Source organism: Parambassis ranga, chromosome 1 (assembly GCF_900634625.1).
Source record: "Parambassis ranga chromosome 1, fParRan2.1, whole genome shotgun sequence".
Lineage (NCBI taxonomy): Eukaryota > Metazoa > Chordata > Actinopteri > Ambassidae > Parambassis > Parambassis ranga.
In genome coordinates this window covers 22,901,892-22,911,443 of record NC_041022.1, presented here as the reverse complement: position 1 = coordinate 22,911,443, position 9,552 = coordinate 22,901,892, and the positions used below count along the sequence as shown (strand labels likewise).

Genomic DNA, 9,552 nt, shown 5'->3' with positions numbered 1-9,552 from the left:
TTATTACAAAAGGATTGAATTTATTGGATTGGAATGGTTTCTGTTCACATTTACTGTATGTTAAATGGTACCACAATTTAAAAAAACATAAAATCAAGTGTCCCCTTCAGTGAATTACAGTTCAACATTGCACAATGCCCAGCTCTGGAAACACACACCTGACTGGTCCTTAGCCAGGAGTCAGAACATCAGAGCAGCAGCAGGAATCCTCAACAAGTCCACATCAGGAGGGATGAGAACAGTTTGAGTCATTTAGCTATAATGAAGACATCAAACAGAATCACACTTGACAGTGCTCCAGTGTCAGAGGCTCCTGTTACTGACTGAGGATTCGCAAGTGGAAAAGTATTGAGACGAAAGCTACAAATGCACACTGACGGTTCGACAAGGACGAGTCAGGACTCATCTGTGTCAGGATGAAAAGAGGGAGAGAGTGTGTCTACAACCATTTTTTAAAAAAGCTTTCATACAATTCCATTTCTTTTCAGCAACATTCACATTAGCACCATGTAGCACATTTTCTCCTCTCAGTGGAGTCATCATCGTTCAAACCGATGAATCATGCCCCACACCTCAGACTCTAAATTATAGATCATACACTTGTACATGAAAAAATCTCCCACTGTGGGATCGATGTGTTGTTTAACTTCACAGGAAGTTTCACCAGGTGCTAATTAGACACATATTTGCATGGTCATGGTTTGATGCGCTAAAACACAAAAACAAACATTTTAAAGTAGATGAATGGATTAGAAGAGATCTCTTTTTTCCCAACGTAAGGCTTTTTCCTCATAAATGGCTTGAATCAAAACATATCAGTCCCTACATCCATCTCCTTAACCCGACAAGTTTTCCTTTGTCTGGGTTATTTTATGCAAAATCAGTCGACATCTGTACAAAGCAGGCCTTCAGTCTCTGTTTCTACTTTCAGCGCCTTGATGCAAACACTAAGCAGATCGCCCAGTATATTTCAGCTAAAAGGCCCTGTCCCTCTGATAAAACTCTCTAATCAGATGGGGGTTTTGGCCGGACAACGGTGGCCATTCAAGTATCAAAACACAGCATCATGATGTCATGGGTCTGCTTTCGAGGACAGAGGTGTGGATGAAACACAATCTGCTGATGGCAGAGAAGTGCTGCTGCACTCATAATGACAGCCCACTCTGAGATCACCTCATGTGAAACTGGAGGGAATGGTTGATTCAGATGTGACTGTGCAGATAAAGAAGAATGATGAATAAAACAGGACTATGATGCCAGTTAAAATATTCATTAACTTAAGCAGTGAGTGGGCAAACATGTTGGCTGTAGCTGCTTTGGTTTAAAGCACCATCAGTCTCACTGCACTACAGTTTCACCATCAGCTTGCTAATGTTTAAGCATGCTGCATTTACTGTAAACAGGCATCATGTCAACATGCCATAATAACAACTAAATTATGATACATGCAGTTTCAAAGGAAGCCGCATAGAATCTGGTTCACTGTCACGTGTTTCCACACTAACCGGTCTTAGATGTACACAAGCTCTCACAGTGGGTGGTCCCTATGAACATCTGGCACTCATCACATCTGTAAACAGATATCCACGCTGCCTATTGTCAGACCTCCACCTCCTGTTTTTAGAATGTAGTTGTAAGTGAACTAAAGGTGTTAACTGTTGTGTGTGGCTGTGTTGTGGTGGGGTTGTACAGGAGAAGTACAAAAACAGATGCCAGGTGCCGGTCAAAGTTCACATGGGAGCCTCTGATCCTCAATGACACACATAAAGCTTAGTCTATAATTTTACAGAAGAGCTAAGACAGACTGAGGTAAACTGTCACGGAATGAAACATGAAAAGGGATTTCAGGAATGGATGCTAAATAATCTTCAATTTCCTCTGTCAGAAAGGAAATGACACCAAATCCAGGATAACTTTCCAGACCATCACAAACCCAGGAATAAGATCTTAGGAGAATAAAGTGGTTAGATCCTGAAATGTGGGGGGGGCTCTTTTCATCCACAGTTGTCATAAGGAGAATAAAGTCATCTCATCTGTCCTGAGTGAGGTGGGCTCCGAGTTTGAAGCTGTACGATCAAAGACACGGAGGAGGTTTGATTTCCAGGCTCATTAAACTGTCTCTGTGCTGTGATGTTTTTTCATGAAATCAAATCTTCTCTTACATCATCTCGGCCGGTGTCACACTTTCATAGTGAGCAGCTTCCACATTCTTTTGATGAAGCATCCTAAATCAGAGAGAGGGGTGCAGGATGCTGCAGGTCATCAGTCGTACCCTTCAGGGGAGGAGAGCCTCTCCCTCTTCAGCCCAGAGGAGGTTCAGGGCCTCTGCCTGCCGCTGCTCTCGCTGGTGGATCCTCCGCAGGCGCAGGATGTATAGCAGGATGGCCAGCACTACCACCAGGATGCAGAGCGAGAACAGGTGGTGGTTGTAGACGAAAGAGGAGCGCAGCCAGCTGGGGTGGTTCTGACGCAATGTTTCCTGCTGCAGGTCCCTAGGGGGAGACGTGAACAGACGAAGCAGCACATGTTTAATCCAAAAATAATCCTTAATGATCAACAGCGGCAGGCTGTGTAGTTGTTTCCTTAGAACATTTTTCAAAATAAAAAAAGCATTTACAGTACATGATGAATATGTATTTGATGGTGAGTTTTTCTGAGAGCTGCAGAGCTACCTGAGAGGCAGGAAGCGGGTTTTGAACAGAATGGCCCCCAGAGTCCACTGGACCTCTTTGTCATAAACCAGCTGGGCAGTTTTCAGGCTTGGGTAGTCAGAGGGGAAACGGAAACCAGAGTGCAGCACTTCATACATCCAGGCTGACTTAAAGCACTGATACCTGGGATAACAACAGCAGAACACTAGGTCAGAGAGGGATACATTGCACAACTGCTTCTCTACAGGTCAACCTGCAGCAACAACAAGAACTGAAGTAACAGAAATGTGGAATTTTCTACATTTAATACTAATAAATCCTTGATTGTGCACGTGCCTCCTGATGACAATAAACCTTAGTGTGTCAAACATAATCTTAATCACATGTATACAACACTTTTCTAAAATAACACTAGTGGTACCGTACTTTACTTTTCAAAAGCTTCCTCAAGTTGGCAGGTGTAGACCTATATTAATGACTAAACAGCACCACCTTGTGGAGAATTCACAGTTATCTTAAACTAATCTGAAACTTGATGTAATCTTCTCTCATGATGCCACAGTAGAGGTCAGTGTGCTCGCAGAGTGTTTATTTCATGCATTATTAAAATATAGTCTGGATCAGGATGAAAACTGCTTACTTTAGTCTGTTGATGTCTGCCTGCTGAGAGAATAGCTGGTTGTCTAGACGCTGTTTCAGTGTTGACCATTTGGTTGAGCAGTATTCCTGTTTAATAAACAAAAACATTACAATAACAAACAAACATTCTGGAAATAATACAAATATTTTATGGGATTTCTGCAAAGTTTCTCATAGGAAGACTGGTGGAGTGTGTCTGGGTACCATAGCAGCTTGGGAGTATTTGTCACTGTTGTACTGGCCTCCTATCCTCAGCACGTCCTCCATGCAGTAATAAAACTCTGAGAAGCCGTAGAACTCACTGTTGCTGAAGTTGATAGGGGCCTGAAAAAAAACATATTTCTTAGTATTTCTGCTTTGTGAAGTTTGCTTAGTGAAATGATCTGCACCAAAACCAGTGGCTTCGTACCTGGTAGATGCCCCCAGGTGACATGGTGCCATTGTGCAGGCCCAGGAAGGGCCGCACAGCTTTCTGACACCGACTCCAGTCACCCAGACCTCTCACATATATTGTGTGGTTGTCACGCACAACTGTGTCTGACAGGCCAATAGGAAGACACGGGTCAAGGTACGGTTTGTCTTCAGTGAGGCCCATCTGTGTGGTCAGAAACCTAGACAAGCATTAATTAAAAAAAAAAATCACAGTGATCACTCTGATCACAGAGCTACATCAGACGAAGGGTCTAAACCTAAAGGAAAGGGGTCCTTATCTTAGATTTTAGAGGTAAAATCTGGTGTGTCAGGTTACATGTTGTTTAGTAATTACTAAATGAGCAAGATTGTGACAATATAAATAACAAGACTGCATCTCTATCTTTAATTAAGTACATAAGTGATGTACTTGGTTAGATTTTAATGAAATTCTGCATTTGCCTGACCCAAACCAGGAAGAAGATGTAGTCATACAAGGAAATAACACATATAGCCTGCTGAAAATATCATCTAAGTTTTACATTTTTCACATAGATATGGATGTGTGATACAAAATACATCTTGCCTGTTCTTGGCCAGTGTGTTGTTGAGGAGCTGGTCCTCATAGCGCTGCCTGGCCATGTTTCCTCCAAAGCCAAGGAATGTGGTGACGTAGACACGATACACATGCTGTGTGTGCTCAACATCACAGCCCAGATTAAACTCTGCCAGCACACTCTTCCCTGCCTCCTCCTACAACCCATTGACATGTTATATGAACTGACGTATATTAGTGAAGATGACAGTGACTAATGTCTAACAGGTCCTTACTTCTTGAGGTGAGCTGAAGGTGATGGCACTGGGCACCTCATAGGCGATCTGAAGGGAAGCTCCACCCATATCCATGATGCCCACCGTGCGCCGCCTGCTGATTGGCTGCTGGTTCTGAGACCCTGTTGTCACCTCAACTGTAGCATCCGCTAAAGAGCGATGTAACAACTTTGTGTAAGATACACATTAAAAACACAAGTGTCAAATTCTATATGACTTTACACTCACCATCATCAGCATGATCAAAGCGGCCCAAGACAAAGTTAATGCCAATCCATGCATACACTCCTTCAGTTTTGAGAGGCAACAGGAGCAAACAAAAAGCAGGCAGGAAGCAGTTACAGATGACAGGTTTAAGAAGAAATTCTCACTGTGACACAGTTCATCCTCATTACTGTGTAACTAATGCTGTACAAATAATGGAACCACAGCATGTGTGAACTCACCTTCCTGCTTTCCAGATATGACCTCAGCATGTGAAGATGAAAACAGGAAATCAAACTCCAGAGGAACATCAGTGATCAGGTCCTCCAAGATGGCCGTCTGCTGGCTACATAGAGGAGAACAGTATGAGATGGAGCATATAAACCATACAGCTATAGTATCATACACTCTTGTGCTGTGTACCTCTCGGGCAGAAGCCTCATGCCGGCAGTGCAGAGAATGTAGAGCGGCGTCTCCTTGTGTTTGTTCTTTGGTACGTGAGCAGCAGCAAAGCTGAGGAGCGGGTGGAGGTAGTTACTGGCCTGTGTTGGTGTGTTTGCCAGGGTGGAGATACCTGAGAGCAAACACGTACATTTTAGTACAATTATGTCAAATCTTTAACTTATCTTGTGCATCTATTGATGGACATATATGCAATACAATTAACACAGTTAAGTGTAGTTTCTGTTATTGCAAGTATTGCTTAACCATCATGCAGTCAGACCACACCATCAGTCAGGGGACTAGCTCCACGAGGGTTGTTACAGAATGTGACGTCCCAAAGTGCCACGTAGCCTTTCGCAGCTGCTCCTGTAACTACAGCAGTGTATCTAATCTGTCTGCTGTGACTGAGATAAAACCCACTGCTGTTGATAGTCCCCACAACTGATATGATAAATTCATTAAACTTCATTGGAAAACTACTCTTGACAAACAATCTAAGCAAGGTCACCATATGATGAAAGAGTTACAGAAGTATATCAGGAAACTAAAATGTTTATTCTTTCTTCTGCGCACACATTTTTGGTAGAGAGCCACAGGGGCAGACAGGAAACAGTAACGAGCTGCCCTCTGGCTGCTAAACAGGTTGAGTGACCTGTCAGTAACTGTTTGCGTCTCATTGGCACCATTGTCACACAATAAAAAAAGCTGGGATTGTTTTAACAAGTTTAGAAGATGATGTTTGACTAAATCTCCTTCATACCACTTTTGCTGTAGTTATACTTCGTATTAATCATTTTCATAATATATACCCGGAGTAAATTATAAAAATGCTAAAAAACGAAGATAAATCGAGACGAGCTTCTTTAACTTGACTCTAAATTGTGTTACATAATGCACTAAAAATAATGGCTCTGGAATACACAAAGAAAGACAGTTAAAACATTCATGCATACAGATTTACCTTCTATGCACGCTTTGTCTGCCTGACATTCTGTGTGTACTGCAATACTTTTTGTACTGTACCAATTTACACCAGAAGAAGAACGTGTAAAACCTCTCTGAGATACAGCAGGTTAAGGTTAGACGAAAGTAAAGATGACAGCTATAACAGAGCTAACTTCCTTAAAACTGTACCTGGTTTGATCTTTTTGACGACTGGTTTTCGGTCACGGTCCCTCATCTGTCTGATGTCCAGCAGGGTGTGGGGGTTCCCATTGTGGGGGGGCCAATAGTACACAAAGACTCTAGAGCCACTGCTGCCACAGTCCACTACGATGCCATAGTTCAGAGCAGGGTTTAGGATGTCAGTGGCTTCCATGGACTCACCGAAGGAGATGTATCTGGTTGAGAACAAAGGGATAAAAATATCCACCTGCACAATAACAACTCTTTATTTACTGGAATTTTAAAAAAAGCAAAAATTATGTGAGAAAAAGTATGTTATTTAAGTGTAGTTATACATTATTTGTGTATTTTTATCTCTCTCTGGTTGCTAAAGGGAACACCTGCAGTCAGTCCCACAAACTATGCATATCACTTTTTATGTTCACAAAGCTGATATCAGCTGGCGCTGTTTACCAAGAACTTTCCAGTCGAGCTGCTTTCAGGTTTACAAAAAGAAAAGGGTTTGCATTAGGTTATGTTTACCTGATCAAAGAATCAGAGTCAACATGATTTAGAACTATATAAACTGTTTTTTTGTCAGTTATTCAAATTAATGTTTGCCAATTATGAAATGCACCTGCAGTCACTTTCCTGTAAGGTGACAGGCTGAATTTCCCTCACCAGTGTTTAGTGCACCTCACTTCTGGTTGTCTTCTTTTTCCTTACTTTTTTTCTACAACACTGACTGAAAGATCCTTCATAATGCTCCAAACTTAACTTAAAACTTAACTTAAAATGCTATTAACACTCAAATTCTAGCCTGACGCACCAGATGGTTTGTTACACAGAAATTAGTAAGCCCTGAGGTCTAAGTCAACATGTACCTAGGTAACGGATTCTTCAGGTATTTCTTTTACTTGATGGTAACAACTCTGGTAATTACTATATCTGCCACCTTACTTGTTGACTCTGGCCCCAGGGTGTCGCTGGGTACCCCACAGCTGCCTCTGGTAGGTTCCCAGGAGAAGCAGGGCAGAGGTGATCAACAGCAACAGTAGGAGCAGCAGCCTCTGCCTGGGAGCACAGCCCAGAGACAGCATGGACACGCTGCAGTACCATGAGGCTGGCAGGCAGGACAAAGTGATCCTTGCAACACAAGAAAAAACAACATTAAGAGCGGGTTAGTGGAAATATAGGTAAGCTTTACAGAGCATGCATCCTGAGCATACAGGCGGTTATTACCTGGCCATGAGTCCAAGTATCAAAAATGAAAGACGTCACAGTTGTCACCTCATGCTGGCTGCAGACTTATGTGGATTCAGCCCATACATTTGACTTTTCCTCTGATGGAAGGGAAGGGACAATATATATAAAAAAATAAGTTTAAGTTTGACAAAACAACACATGAATAATGTCTCTAAGAACGAGTATGATAAGTGTGGTTGTTTGGCATTTAACAGCATTTACATCTGCGTTCTAATTATAAGTATTTTGCCATATACAGTACATAAAGTCATGTTTTTTCTCTTATGAGTAACAGGAATAATGTAAACAGGGGCATTATCAACAATGTACGTGGCTTATCTTGCAGTTGTGTAAGACTAAAACGATTACGCAAAAACGAAATTGCTGTTGGTTCAACCAAATTACAGACTATTTACATTTCATCCACGCTTTGCTATAGTTTCTGTATTAATATCCAGCGGCGCGTTTATAACCTACTGATACCGCTAATAGATCCATTATGCTAACAGTGTCTCACACAAACTTACTTAAAGAAGCCTCTCCTCGGCCATGACAGTAAGCCCGTCAATAAAATGTGTTTCTTCGGCAGAAAAGACGTTAGAATGTTTTTTTCTCTCACTGTAGTTCACAGAGATTATTGAAAAAGAAGACGACGAGTCGAAGACAGGAGGAAACGACCGAAAGATCCATCAGGCTTCCGGTCGCCTATTTGGCTACGTCAACAAATACGTACTGCGCTGGCAGCCTTCACGGAGTGTAGGAATGCAAAAACCTATGTGTAACAGCCATTCTTTTTCCGATATTGTTTTTGTTAAGATTTTTAATTTGGTTCAATTTTAGAATTATATTTCATGGTGTTACTACTTTAGGAGAGGACTCTGTATAACTAAGCTCCCGTGCTCTGATTGTTGTCTTTGTCTGTATTTCTACATTGCCGCTGTAATATCTTATTACCCTTCAACGCATCATCTCCTTTTGGTCAGCGGTGTATTATGGGGCTCCGAATGTACAAATGATCACTTACAACTAGTTTTCTCACATTAGCTGAATATGACAAAGTCTAAATGTTTTATAAGTATTATTTGTAAATCTAAATATTATATCTAAATGTTAATGTTAAATGTAAATGTTAAATGTCTTGCCAAGTGTAAAATTAAAAAGGCTATTCATAAAAAATGCAAATAGCCTCCACCGCCTCACCCTCTAACAGTGCACAGCCCTGGCCGTGTGTGCAGCGACATGGGTGGGGCTGACAGCCAAGTCACTGCTGTCACTCACTAACTGATGCTGTGGTTATGTTACTGCACATGGTGACAAAAGGCGGCGCCCAGCTACTTTAATGTCCATGTCAGATTGTGAAGGAGCCGGGTTTCCACTGTTTTGAGAGACAGGGGAGTTATAGCTCTGCTTCGTCCATATGATGCATTTCATTACAAGCCATGGTGGCATAGGAACTGTTAAATTTAGCATCAGCACAACGGTTCTGTTGGTTCCAAAGACAGGGGATGAACACTATGGTTGTGCGGCAGAACACCAGAGTGACACATTGAAGCACCAGAATGATCCAGTTACATCCAATCAATTTATTATATGCTTGGTGCAAGTTGGCAGATCTTCAAACAGCTGATGTTACTAGAGCCCGCTGCAGGTGAGTGGAGGAAAAGGCCCACGCCTGCGTTCAGTCCCCTACTTAAAGCATTGGTCAGGTCAAAGGTCAATAGTGGGCAGTTTGTAATATCCCCTCCTCTCCTCTCATCAGGCTGACCTATGATCCGCTGTTTTAGATCACTAACTGTGTCCAGTCTTCCTCGTGGTTCTCTCCCTCTCTGTATCTTTCTGCAGGTCTCTTTCCCTCCAGATCCGCATGCTGAACTGCATCCGGCCCTCTGACAAATCCAGTGTCTACTGCCTATGTTTTTATCAATTTAGTGCTAGTATAATTAACTTGAACAACACATCAGCCTTAAATGCAAAACATCCAAACACATGTCCACAGCATGACACATTTGACTCACTTCTATTG

The 9,552-nt window shown here is 42.1% G+C and overlaps 1 protein-coding gene across 1 annotated transcript; it reads right to left on the bottom strand.

Annotated features, from left to right (window-relative positions):
* On the bottom strand, window positions 1-8,234 carry LOC114439078 (ectonucleoside triphosphate diphosphohydrolase 7-like). Its single transcript, XM_028410828.1, has 14 exons — window positions 8,057-8,234; window positions 7,527-7,627; window positions 7,245-7,430; window positions 6,315-6,520; window positions 5,160-5,310; window positions 4,979-5,082; window positions 4,761-4,820; window positions 4,533-4,681; window positions 4,288-4,454; window positions 3,700-3,901; window positions 3,495-3,614; window positions 3,292-3,377; window positions 2,673-2,834; window positions 1-2,492 (listed from the first exon to the last, which is right to left on the bottom strand). Exons 2-14 carry the CDS (start codon window positions 7,532-7,534, stop codon window positions 2,276-2,278), a joined length of 1,818 nt encoding a protein of 605 aa, XP_028266629.1. The 5' UTR covers window positions 7,535-7,627; window positions 8,057-8,234; the 3' UTR covers window positions 1-2,275.
* Window positions 8,235-9,552: the final 1,318 nt, after the last annotated feature.